This window comes from Acromyrmex echinatior, chromosome 3 (assembly GCF_024713525.1).
Source record: "Acromyrmex echinatior isolate Ae372 chromosome 3, ASM2471352v2, whole genome shotgun sequence".
Classification (NCBI taxonomy): domain Eukaryota; kingdom Metazoa; phylum Arthropoda; class Insecta; order Hymenoptera; family Formicidae; genus Acromyrmex; species Acromyrmex echinatior.
The window spans coordinates 19917596-19931914 of NC_141854.1; the positions used below are offsets into that span (position 1 = coordinate 19917596).

General features: G+C 36.7%; 1 protein-coding gene across 1 annotated transcript; it reads right to left on the reverse strand.

Moving 5' to 3' along the window:
* Positions 1-1910: 1910 nt before the first annotated feature.
* On the reverse strand, positions 1911-9577 carry LOC105146257 (brother of odd with entrails limited). The gene is made up of 3 exons (XM_011056409.2): positions 8566-9577; positions 5635-6409; positions 1911-5339 (listed from the first exon to the last, which is right to left on the reverse strand). The coding sequence occupies exons 2-3, from the start codon at positions 6396-6398 to the stop codon at positions 4487-4489; spliced, it is 1617 nt and encodes a 538-aa protein (XP_011054711.1). The 5' UTR covers positions 6399-6409; positions 8566-9577; the 3' UTR covers positions 1911-4486.
* Between the last annotated feature and the right edge of the window lie 4742 nt (positions 9578-14319).

Consider the following 14319-nt stretch of genomic DNA (forward strand, 5'->3'; position numbering starts at 1 on the left):
CGAGGCCGGCTGAGGAAGTGGAAAGACGACGAAGACGACGTATTCGTGTAGGACTTATCATCTCGTGTAACAACGACGGGCCGCGCCCGACATGTACGGATGGAATAGATTGTTTGTCGATTTTTACTCACCTCCCCCGCCATAAAGCCGTCTGCGAGCGGCGGAGCTTGGCTCGTAAAATGTATGAGCCGAGCTGACAGCGGCACAACATGCGTTTAAGTGCAAACAAACTTTCTTGCAAGTAAATCGTCCAATATTCGAGCCAAAACGGAAGTTCACCTGGAAACCGTTGACATTTTTACAACCTCTCGACATTGCGTAAAAAAAAAACAATTTTTTGGTTTTTATTAATTAACAAGAAATTTTTGTACGCAGTTCTGCAATAAAAGAGTTTTCTTTGCAGTATAAATAAATGAATGATGACATTTCAGTTTTCTATTCAAATATATATATATAATTTTAAGATATTTCTTGTTACACTATTTCAAAGATAGAATTAATTGAAAAAGATGATAACCCAAAAAAAAGATATTTATAAATATATTATTAGTCTATTAATATATAAGTATTGTATTTTAATAAAATTTTATTAATATACAATTATAATAATGTGCAAAATATCACAATTTCATTTCCTTATGATGGATAATTAATTCAATTGGAAGATAGCGAGATTTTTTATCTTATAAAAACAATGTTTATTTATAACAATATATATATATATATATATACAAATTAAAATTTTATCAATATTATTCTAATTAAAAAAATGTTAGAAAAGAATATTAGAAAAAATGTTAGATAATTAAAACAAATTATATACAGAAATTAAACATAATGTAAACAATATTTTTTGCTAATATTTTTCTACGATAGCTGCGTTCAAGCTTTCTTCTGCAAAAAAAAAATGAAAATCCAGCATAGTTTAAAGCCATCACGAAATTATCTTATCTTCATTTATTCAGTTACATACTGTTTGAACTGTAGTGCACGGATGGTTTCCGTCAAACAAAGGTTTTTTTTTCTTTCACAAAGGATTAAGATAACATAGTGGACATTGTCAATATGCTTTAAGTTGCTTAAAGGCACGTTTAAAATTTGTATCTTTAAACCTAGGCTTCGGTTTCCTTGGAATTATGAATATTTATATCTTCTAGTTTACAATACTTTGAACTTATCTGTAAATTTAATATAAAATTTGAAATTCCAAGCCATTTCTGTTCTTTTTATCTTCGTTCTACGTGTTCGTACAGAAGCTCTTGCGCTATCTAGATAAAAGTATTGGAAGATTATAAATGTACGTGAAGAAACTAGCAGTTGGTAAATACCATTGCGTATCGTGAAATTTAATTTTTTGTTTTTTTCTTTTTAATATGTACTATAATAAAATCTATAAGTATTAAATATGTCCAGAATTTATTTCACAATTTCATTAATATAAATTCCTTTTATCTGAGCAGATAAGTTAGCTACTGTCGGCTATATACCTTTGGAAATGCTCTTCCAAAAAAAAAAAGGATTTATGATATTTTCAGTCGATATTTCAGTTCAGACTGAAATATTGCATTGCATATTTAATATAATAATATATTATTGTTAATTTCAATTTATTGTAAATTGATTTTGCAACTGTAGTTATCTCTACACATTCTAATTTACTAAATTATATTTTAAAAAAATTTGCTATATAGTACAAATATAGTATAAATATTTACTCTACTATAGTTTGTAAAATATATTATAAAATTACTAAAACTACAAAAGTTACGATTTATAATTTTAATTAATATTGAATTTAAATTAATCATATAAATCATTGTTTGTATAAATACAAAATACAAGTTAAATGTAATATTCTTAATGTAATTTTATTCTTGTAAAACGCTTTTTCAGTGAATATATTACAGCTGTTACCGTTTTTTATATTTTTTTATTTCATCTTTCTTAATATAATTTACAAAGTTGCTTATTAACTTTCATATAAATCTAAAAATATAGTTACTGATATAAGGAATAAACTAATAACGTAGAAAATAACAGGAAATTGATCGCTCGCATGTTTGTAATTTTCGATGCAGGCTCTCGTTGTACGTAGTATATTGTACATTGCATATATCACTGTACATTAAATTGCATCGAGCACATCAAATGTGTCTTCTTTCATACTTTTTTCTTTTCTTTTTTTTCGTCTTCTTTGTTGCTTTTTTCTTTTTGCGCTTTCTTTATCGCTATCACACTCGCTTTCCTACACACACTTACACACATATACATTCGTACACAACACACACACACACACACACACACACACACACACATTGTATATTTTCATTCTTTTTCACATGTACATACATATAAAAAAAAATTACATTTGTGTTTAAAACATAGATTACTAACATTATCGTATTGTAAGTCATATTAGGATGGAGTTTTAGAACTAATTTCTCGCTTGACTACTTTCATACGCAACTTTCATACATTTTTATATTTTATAACTTGAACACGTGATACAATCTTATTATTAATATTCATTTGATAATTGTGTTCTAATTAGTAATGTAACGTTCGAATCCCACACTTTTGGAAAATTCGTAATATACCTAAAGTATAATAATTACATTATTATTATTACACATATAAAACATTACGCAAATAGTCTCATGTACAATTACTCGACTATTCGAATGGCGAATGTAAAACATTCATATCAGCTATTTATAAAATTCATGATATTCCTGTTAACAATGTTTCGCTGCCATTAAAACAACTTGAAATAAATTAAATTAATTTATTAAGAAAAATCAAATTTGAAATATATTTAATGATAGTAATTTCAAATTTGTTTAATATTAAACTTGTAATTATAGATATAATGTTACAAGCATATCCGTAAAGAATAGAATTTAATTTAATTTATTTCTAATAATCTCGCGCAAAACAAAGCGTTGTAGAAATGATTGTTCGCTTTTAGATAGTCCTTAACGGAATATTGAATTTTCAATATTTATAAAAATCTATGTACTTTATAATTAAGAAAGACGACAATACATTGCTATTATTAAATATCATTTCAAGCATAGAGTATATTTTGTACCCGATTATGTTGTATTCTTCATGTATAACGCGCGTTAACGCATAGTTGGCCAGATCATTCGAACATTCGAACATTCATCAAAATTTTATTTAATCACAATGGACGCTTTAAAAACGGAAAGCTATTCTAGAATGTATATTCGAGGGATCGTTCTAATACTGGATTCTTTAAAATCCACTGAAAAGAAGGTATACCTTTGTGTTGTAGGCGTTAGAGACGTAGTCCGAAAGGGTCGCCTCTGCGGTCGGATGGTATACAGTTTGGATCTCACAAAAGAACCATTAATGCTTCTTCGAGTCGAGGGGTGAGGAGGAAGGGAGGGGGGAGGAGAAGGGAAGAAAAAAATATTGATATTCGTCTAGGGTCGGAATATTTTTAGAAGGGAAAAGCAACGGCAGCAGTAGCAAGGAGCAGGTATTTCGCGCGCGGATCGAGCAGGTACAAAGCCGTATTGCACCTGCCACGGTGGCACAGGCACAGGTTATTACCCCGACCGCAAAATTTGCATTATCCCCTCTCTCGAATAACTGCGGAACAAAAGAATACGACTTCGTCGTAGTCACAGTTTCTTAGTTTCTTAATATCTTCTGGACTTCCATTTTCCCTATCACATCGTTATCGTGTGATTCACGCGTGTCGCAGAAAGTATTGTGGCTTCTACAACTACTGCAGCAGTGAGAAGTGAGAGCACCTGTTTTTTTAACGACAAACTATTAAGGCACATTTTTGGTATATATTTATTTCTAACCGTCTCATTCCTAGGAAATTATTTCTCAATATTGCATTCAAAGTTATGTAATAATGAAAATATCTTCTTGTTACGTATTTTTGAAAAATTATCTTATTTAATATATAATACATAATTTTTATAATATGTAAAATTATTATTTTGTATATTATGTAAATCCGTATACAAAATTATAATTTTATAATTCATTTCTCTATATTATTACTTATATATTGGGCATAACAGAATAACATAGAAATATATGCATATATTATCTAATTATGCCTAATAATTTTGGATTGAGAGGGTTAAGTTTTTCCGAGTCTAATAACTATTTTAGAATTATGCGCGTACTCAGAATTTTTAAAAAATTATCAAGATACCTTTCTCACCTGCTTATGTTTAAACTCTCTCATTTAAATTCTCTCATATTTACATGAAAAATGCATTGCAATAACATATGCATAAATAACATACAAATAAGATTTTTCGACAAATTTAACAAGTTATTAGCCATATTTTTACGCATTCCAAAAATATCATAGAATTCATAGAATCTTTAGAAAGACTATTCTTTGTAAAGACCGGTACCTCTCCTTCGTGTAATCCATAGAGCCTATATATAAAAGAGAAATTCAAGCACAGGAAAACTACCTGCGACAAATTTTCTATCGACCCATTATATCCGCAATGGTAAAACCCTGACGTGCTGGTGCAGGTCTAGGTGGTGGTGGTGGTGGTTGTGGTGTTGGTGCTCTCGGTGGTCTAGCTATTTCCTTGTCACGTTCCCTGTTACGTTCTCTTTCTCTGTTCTGCTCCATCTCTCGTTCTCTCTCGCGCTCGCGCTCTTGAAGTTCTAGAAATACTCTGGAAGGACCTGGGGAGCCAATTCTTCGTCGGTAAGAAGCCAAAATGAGTGGGGGTGGTGGCGGAAGGGCAGCCGGTGGATTTTGAGTGACAGAATGAGCCGCAGAAGCTCCGCTGGTCACCGTCGATGTCTTCACAGCGGGTAATAAATCCCTTCTAATCTGAAGTTGAGGTCTCTGAGGAAGAGGTGGTGCTGAGGCCGATGCTGTAGGCGCAGATGGGACTGAAGATCCTTGGGAAGGATATCCAGATGAACTAGAAGATGCAGAAGACACGGACGGTGTTGTGGACGTCGATGAGGAAGATGGTCCAGGCTCAGGGCAATCCTCTTCGGGACTGTCATCGTCCCTCAACGCCTCTTCCAGTGCCTCTGGAGGAACGTCGCCCACGGCATGTGTCAATGCGTGTCTCCTGAGATCGCAATTTCTGCGGAATACTTTGCCGCATGACGTACATTCGTAAGGCTTGTGGTCCGTGTGCGTTAAAAGATGCGTTTTGAGGTTACTGCGCTGATTAAAACTTCTCGCGCAAACAGGGCATTTGTGTGGAGATTCTTCCATATGCAAAATCTTGTGAACTGCTAAAGTACGACTTTGACAAAAGCCTTTACCACATTCACCACATTTGAAAGGCTTCTCCTTGCTGTGGATATACCTAAGAAAAAAAAAATAGAAAATCAAGAAATAACAATAGTTAATAAATATAAAAGTCTACATTCTATTTATTATAATTCAAAGTTTTAAAAATTTCATCTTCATTTTATTTTTATCTACTTATTTATTTGTTATCTTTATTGCAAATACTTAATATTACAAAACAAATTAATACAATATAAACATACAATAAAAATTTAAATAAGTTAATTTATCATATTCTTTTTACGTGAAGCTAATTTATTTAATTTAACCAATTGATTCTAATTAATTTAACAAAAAACTGTATATTGTACCTGTGATCCCTAAGATGATCCTGCCGCCTGAACGCTTTGCCACATATGTCACAAGAATACGGTCTTTCGTCGGTATGAGTCCTCTCATGAATAAGAAGATTGTATGATTTCGTAAATTGTCGATTACAAAATTTACAAATAAACTGTTTCTTCGGTCTAGATGCCCTGCCAGGTGCTCTGAGTAACCTTCGATCCAGATGCTGGTGGGCTAATGGACCACCTGGGGGATACAATGCGGAACTACCTGGAAAAGGACCAGCAAATACCGGATAACCAGGTGGCTCAAGGAGAGGATGCGGTGGTAGTAAAAGACCTCTCGCTAATTCTTTTCTCTTGTCGGCCATCATCGCCATGATATCGTAACTCGAGGAGCTTTTTCTGGCTACTGAAGATTCAGGGCCGACTTCATGTTCCGAATTCGTTGACGATGAGGAAGAGGGCGGTGGTCCGGATAGATGGGGATGTATTTCACCTGGATACGGAGTGAGTTGTAATCTTGAAGGCACCACAGGCACAAAGGCTGATGATTCTCGGTGATGAGCATGACCTAGACCAGTTACCAAGCTGTGGCGGTGATGGTGATAGGCGAGAGTGCTAGATGGATCAAATCCTCTTGAAGTTGACGCCGCGCTAGAATTGGAGGATGACGAGGCTGCAGAAGAGGGACCTGATCTTGGGGACTGTCCAAGGCCTAAGTCCCGACCTCTGCTTGTCTCCTCTGAAACCGTGGCCGAGGCCGACGTAACTACGATGTCGGTTGGCATACTGATTGCACCTAAAAAATTTAAAAAATCGTTAATTACTCCCTGATAAATTAATAAAAATTAAATTAATATAAATAACATAATCAATTCTTTGTTCCGCTAAATGTGTGATTCTTAAAATATTTGTTTATGATTATATATTTCCGAATTTCTGTATTTAGATTTGGCGCTCGTTTTTATGCAAATAATCGTAACAAAATCGTGTAAAATCAAGCTAATCTCAAATTGTTTAATCAAGATGAGTTTCTTTTAAGCATTGCATTTTATGTATATTAATAACAATTTAATCATGAGAAATAGACGCAGTGCTTAATACAGAGGCTGTATTCCGATATATACTACCAGTATTGAAAATTTATAGTATACGTAACGTGAACTATAGGTTTTAAGTATCGATTATATATATATATATATATATATATATATTAGGTGTTGGAATTAATTCGTAGCGTTTTTAATGAAAGAATGTTATTTATTTCACATGAGCATTAAAAAATACATTAATGAAAGTACTTCCCATCACTTGTAAAACGCTACGAATTAATTCCAACACCTAATATATATATATATATATATACGACTTGTTTAATTTTTTAAAAATATTAAATATCTGTGAGTGTTTACAACTATAATTAAATATATAAAAAAAACTTAAAATATATATATATATATATTTAAAAATTATTTTTTATTTCTAATAAATTTATTAAAATTATCCTCTAAATAACTTCTGTGCTTTTTATAAATTATTAAATATAAGAAAATAACGTGATACATACAAAAATAATTAATATAATAATTAATACACATTTAATCTAATAAATATATTAATTATTTTTTAAAAACTGCAAATAAATTTGATTAAAAATATTGAATTTTTATGTTTGTATGTATTGCATGACTATATATTACACGATTTCTACAAATCTATATAAAAGTTAAGATAACAATTTAAACAAAAAAAAAACATATCTAAGAACGAACTCGACACGGAAAATTCTTTTCTTAATTCTGAATTATCTATTTTGATAATAAGTTGTTAGATATTCTTCATAAACGTAAATCATACATGTAATATATTAATATAATTATTTATGTCGAGTTATAATTTATACAAAAAAGATACAAAAGAAAAATAGCAATATTTGGGCTCTAGGAAATCAATGCAGTAATAAGCGATGCGTGTGTAATCGTTAAATAAATTACAAATACTTTAATATAACAAATTTACAAAGATTCAAAAAACAAATGTTTCGTTTATTTTAACCATCTTCAGCATATCATGTAAGAATCAAAATGCAGTTTTCCAAAAAGTCCTACAAAGTACGTAGAAGCACAAAAAATAGAATGACAGAAGAAGACCTAACGTGTATTATTTTGTATTGTAGGTGAGATTGTATTTTTGTAGATGAGATGGGCTTGATTCCAAAGCCATTTTTTATTTTTTTCCAACAAAAAAAAGATCAAGGAATGGAGTAAATTTTAAAGATGCATATACTTAAATTGATAAAAATAATTTTTCCGTATCGTCGTAATTAACGGCGCTGTCATTTTGTTTTTTCAAGTTTATATTATATTTAATGTATTATGTTTAATGTATTAAACATTCCTTGACGTATAGCTTAATTCTTTATTAGGTGTTTACTTAAGAAATAGAGAGATGTACAAACAATTTGTAGTTTATTCGTAGATTTCACGAATGTCTAATGGACATCGAGAGAACCACTGTACTCTAGCTCACCGTAAACTTTCGCAATCGTATAGGAAATGGGTACGGACAGCGTTTAAAGAGACTTTTTCTTTTTATTAATCACATCTCGCAAACTCGTTTTACCTGTGAAATCGAGCGTATATTGTTTCGCAAGTGGGCTTTTCAAAGGATGGCAGACGCGCGGCGATTTAAATGATAATTCAATGGTAAAGTGCTCATTCGGATCTATTATCCAGAATATCGATGCTGCGTACGTTTCACAAACGTGAACTGGTTATCTCGAACCGAGCACACCTGCCAACATGGCTTCCGCGGACCCAGCGGTCACGGCTAGTCCCAGCAGCCATGTTGGAATCGCGAATGTCCGTAGGGACGCAACGAGGCAAACACGCGATTGTCCTAAAAGTTCCTTTAAAGACTTCTCCGGATACATTCCACCTGGGAAAACTCTCTCACCTGGAGGACGTTGATGGAGAAGCCTTCCAGGTCTCCCTTTCAGTGTCCTCCAGCAAACCACCAACGCATCTCTTCCTCCGCTCGAAATCCCTTATTGGCCGACAGTTCAGTGATCAGCGACGGAAACATCCGTTGTACTTTCACGGATATCCACTATCGCACGACGAGGACTTTGAGAGGTCTTCGCCCGTATGTGTATCACTCCTTATCTATTTTCCGTGTACACGTAAACACACTTACACTTCACGCGGTAAGCGCGGAGTAGACGAGCAGCGTGATTCCTTTCGTCGCACTTCCGATTCTGCTCCGATCTCGCCTGGTGAACCGCGAAAGGAACAAGGCGCGCGGCGACGCGCTCTTCTCTCCCAAGGTCGGTACCCTAGAAGCAACTCCGCTTCGAGAGGACGACAACTGGAGCGGGATGTCGATACGCGCGCGGCGCTCTTTCCTGCGGGAGAACGCAAAGAAGCGCGCGAGTAACTGCGTGTCGGACGCCGCCAGGTAGGCTTCCTCGGCTCACACACCCACGCAGGTAAGGCTCATGCACACTTCACGCGTACACACACACACACGTACACACACATTGGCGCGTACACCTATACACCAGGGCGACTCGCCTGAGAGTCTTTCCGTTTGGCTGCCGCTAGTAGCGCTGCTGCTGGATGCTGTGCCGCAACTCTAGAGCTGCCTTTGGTGCGAGAGAGGTGGGTTCCGGCCGGCTTGCGGTTGCCAGAGCGAGACCGACAGGTAGTCGGAGAGCGAGCGGAGAGAGGGTGGACCCAATGGACTGAGGGCACGCGCGGGGGTTTGCTGGTATCCTATCTACCAGTGCCTATGAAGCGATGCCGCGCAGGTTGAACGCAAGAGGTTTAGGTAGGGACGTGGTATGAGGGGCAGGTGCGTAAACGCGAAACTTGGCACCCTCTCTCTTTCTCTCACAGTCTGGTTCCGTCGCCGCTACCGTGGAATTTCCTCACCTCGGTGCATTCGATGCTCAGCCATGCCTGATACATATACGCTATAGATCCGAGTCCAAGATATGATTCCAAGATAATCCGGTAGTTCGACGATGAAAGGGAACCGTTGCATTCGCGGGAGCTCTAAACCAAGTCCTACTTGAACTAAGATCAAGTCAACGTTTACGAAAAGTACGTTCTCGCCTAGTAAACTCTAGAACTCTCACTGTACCACTGTACCATCGTTACGATTCATCCTCCGAAGATCGGAGTAGCGCTTCCGTTTGCAAAGGTAGACGCGCGACGCCAAAGCGGCTAAAGCGCGTTTGTCACCGCGGTCCGCACTGTCAGGTAGGAGGATGAGAAAACCGTGGGGCAGGTTGTAAACGCACCTGTAGGAAATCCGCGCCACGCCGGCACTGACGAAGGAGATCGGTCTTTGGTGGGCGGAAAGGGGAGTATGGTCCGTGCACCCCGCCACCAGCCAGAGGCAGTCAGAGAGATCGAGTCTCGGTCTCTGTCTTTCATTCGTTCTCCCTGTCTTTCTCAATCTCTTCTTCAGCCACGTTCCATCTTTCTTCCCCGTCTTTAAGCGTCCTGCTTCCACCTTCGACTTCTTCGTTCCTTCGGTACCCCGCCATACCAGCGCAATGTTAGCCTCCCCGCGCGTTTCCACTGTCCTTCGGCGTTTCCCTTTTTCTTTTTTTCCCTTTCCGTCTCTTTCTACTGGCAGCAGCCGCCGACGCCCAGCCGGTTTTACACCGGCAAATCGATTCAACCTTATGTACGTCTCGCTGGAACGAGCGCGGTTCTAGTTCATGGATTGCGGAATTTGCTCCAGTTGGATAGAATAAGCGGCGCGATTATATTCGTCGTAGATGAGCCGTTGTTGGATTGATTTGCACAAGACATGAATTTCTTGCTGCTACTGAATGGCCTTTTTTGTCGTTTAACCGGTTATTTTTAGTCTATGGAGTAATGGACTTTTAGATCCAGAGAGAGAGAGAGAGAGAGAGAGAGAGAGAGAGAGAGAGAGAGAGAGAGAGACAGGAAGGGAGAAACGCGGCACTTACAACGATTGGCTTCTCATTTAGTTCAGCATTGCTATCATTTTATTCTTGTCAGTCGGAATAATTGCTCCAGATGTGTTCGACTGTAGACTTTCTGTAATAAAGTTAAAACATTTTCATTTATTTATAGATAGATTTTCAAACTATAACATAAAATTTACGCGACGTTAATTTTGTAGCTACAATATACTTTATACAAATATATAGTGTGTTCGTGTAATTAAACACGATTGATTTACATATATTTGTATCTAATAAATTATAATATTATTTTTCGTCATTTTATTTGAGTCATTTTATCTTATTGTACTTAAATTAATTATTCTATGAATCTTAAGATATATTATAATTTGTAAACAAATTTTACAAAAGTTAGTAATGACGTTTATTTTTGAACAAATTCAAGTGGCAAATTTGATATATCGATCGACGAATTCCCGTGGATATCAGATCGAACTTCTTAAGTAATGCCGTCAGCTGGCTCAGACCAAGGAATAATCGGCTAAAAATGTTTCCTTACATTCCTTTATTCTGTCGGATACATTAAGGATAAAGTCTCGTGCTTAAAACACTGTCGATATAAAGTGTGATATCATGTTTCAGTCATAAATAGATAATGATAAAAAAAAAGACGAAAACTTGTTATCGTCTTTTTGAAACATGTAACGGAACTGGACTAAAATTCTTTATTAATAAAAGTAGCGTATATTTCCTTTATCTGAGCGAATAGCGACAACCTCTTCTTAATTGTTGCTTTCTTATCACGTTTTTCTAGGCTACTTCGATCGCTATCTTGGATTTATTTGAATTGATCTATTCGATAAATTTCTTGACTGCTCCTTGAACAGTTTTTTCCAATACACTGTATAAAAATCTGGCGAGTGCGAAAGTTACATGCCGCAATTCTAAATATCTATGTGTGCGCAATAATATGGATAAAAGACCAACAAACGAAAGTACTATGCAACTGAACATGTCTTGGTAATCGTAATATCGAATTTTTCTCACACTCGGTATCCACGTTCTGTAAAGCCCAGTGAACGGCATTGCCTCTTTCGATTTTTTTTTATTAGCAAACCTCATTGCTGAAACGGGTTTGAACGTCTTTGGTTGTAGAAGAAGTATAACTGAGTAGAGTGTCGTATTACGTTATAACGCATTATAATCTGCGTGTCGAGAGAGCCGCGTCTACTTGGCGCAGAAACCATTCGGGACTGGATTACGCTACCAAAGCGCGACGTCATAAAACTCACCGACGTGGCGTCGTAGCCTCTTGTAAAACGAGCACGCGGTATGGAGCAGTATAGAAATTGATAGTACGTATGTACTTCTATGCCCGTCAGCTTTTCAAACGTCCATAGCTGCTTCGCGCGAGTTGGATCGTGGTTGAACGCTGGAAGGCCCAGCCTTGTTGTCGGGCGATCTTCAAACGGTCCATTTGTGAATTCATTTCGCGACTTGTTCCGACACGGTTGATACCTGAAAGGGGACAAAGAGACACGGAGGAACGTTGACGAATCGGTCGGCGTGATCGTGTGTCGTAACGGTACGCGATGACGTACATCATCTCTTTTCCTAAAAGGTCGGGACGCCAAGTACAAGGCCGCCTTTAACTATTCTTGCGTGAGAAGAAGATCGCGCTTGAATGGGCGAGACTTTATATATTTACATAGCATTAGCCTTTTGTAGCAGAATGCAACGTGTGAATGGCATTGGCGCGTCATTGTTTCGGGCTCCGATTGACGGTACGATTCTCTCGCTCGGCTTTCTCAACGTATACGCTAATTAACGGAATGTACTTGTCAGGCTAATTATAAGTTGTCGGCATGAAACAAAAAGTATTGTACTCGTCAAGAACGAAATTCCGGAAGCCGTGTCGTAGAAATTTTTAGAAATTACAAACTTAGTTTAGATTGTAAATTCTAGCACTAATACTTTCTAAGATCTCAACTTGGTTGCTCAAATTTTGCTTTCTTAACTTGCTTGTAAACTTAGAATAGCTGATTTGTTAATAGCTTAGTACATGCCTTCTAGGCTATTAGGCTTATTATGCTAAGCTATTATTTTATGATAATACCTCGCACGTGAAATATTATTTATACTTTGTATGAAGCTGTCAAATACGAAAGGCCATGTTGGTCTTTGTAGTACGAGTTTTATTAGAAAGGTGAGCTTGCCATTCTTCTTAAATAACTTTAATGTCCATAATAATAATAACAATAATAATTTAGTAATATAATGCTATTCAATAAGAAAGATAGGTAAGAAAAACTTATGTATTTCCTTCTAATTATTATAACTCGAAATTATTATTATTTTTTAATAGATTCCAAGTTATAATAAATTTTTATTTTAATATTAGCCAAATGTATCATAAATAGTAAGAACTATATACAGATTCAAGAATTTCTGCTCCTTTTACAAGATGGCATCATTTATTCCCTTCAACATGTACATTCAACATTTATATTGAAGGACTCAATGCAATTGAAAAAAAAAGGGATCTCCTGGTCTACTCTATTTTTTGACACAATTTCAGAGACTCGAAAATAATTTTTCAAGTGAAGTTTGATATACCAAATATTTAATGTCTTTTGGTATAAGAAACGGACAGCTCCGAACAAAATAGTTTTATATTTCAATGGTTTTTGTGAAATATTTGCTAGTATACATTTGGTAGAATAGTTTTTTGTCAGTACTGCAGTAAATTAAAGAAAATAGAGTTGACCGGTTTTTTTTTATACCGAGCTATTATAAAAAAGATTGCAAAAAAAAGGCGGTGCAAAAAGTGCGTTATACAAAAACGTAATATGCGTGCGCGCACAATAGATGGTCTTCAATGTTCGTAACATGGTTGCGAAGCATAAACTGAAGCTCATGGTGGCAATAATCCAATGCGTGTCGCGAGAGTTCTTTCACCGCAACCCGTTAAACTTCGCTCGAAGGTATCCAGCAGCCTAATATAAAATTAAAAGAGCTCTTTATACGTGTGTCGCACGTACAGGGAATATCAGGGTTAAAGCTCTCTTCTCTCATTCGAGCGTTCATGCGAGTATCCGTAGCGCGAATACGACGTTGAAGCGTTGTTACAGCGTGCAACTGCCTCTCACGTCGTTTTGTTCACTGAACTAGTTCCCTCTCCTCTTACCTCGCCGATTCATTCCATCACTACCAAGCTCACAATCTTACCACCACTACCATCGCTACAACCACCACCATCTCACCACCACATCGCCACCATGGCCACCACCATCATCATTACTAGCGCGCCGTTGTGCGGCTGTAACAGCGCGATGCCCACAGCAACGTCATCGAGATCACCATCTCGCTAGGAGACAGAACGAGAGATGGAAGTGGTACCAAGAAAGACAGCGAGAGTTCAAGTGAGGATTCCTCCGAAATCCGTCGAATCACTATGGAATTTCGAGCGGGAAGACGTGCGAGTCGATATTACGAAGTGTTTCCTAGGATAATTATCTGCGTTCCTCGCGTAATGTTTTTTTTTTATCATTTTGCATTTGTCACGAGTCGCGGAAGGAACTCGAGGAAACTCTCTACTTTGTAGACATGATACGACGACTCGCCAGCGAAAAAGAGAAAACTAAGAAGAGAGAGAGAGAGAGAGAGAGAATGTAAGCGCAACGGATGATGCGAGGAGTGGACGTGGAGGCCTCGAAGTACGAAGAACACGAGCCGGCCGCCGCATACCTACATGACGCGTAATGAGA

Coding starts and splice junctions, on each gene's coding strand:
- LOC105146257 (XM_011056409.2), bottom strand. CDS start 6,398: ATGCCAACCGACATCGTAGTTACGTCGGCCTCGGCCACGGTTTCAGAG. Junction 5,340..5,634: donor GATCATCTTAGGGATCACAG/GTACAATATACA, acceptor TTTTTTTCTTAG/GTATATCCACAGCAAGGAGA.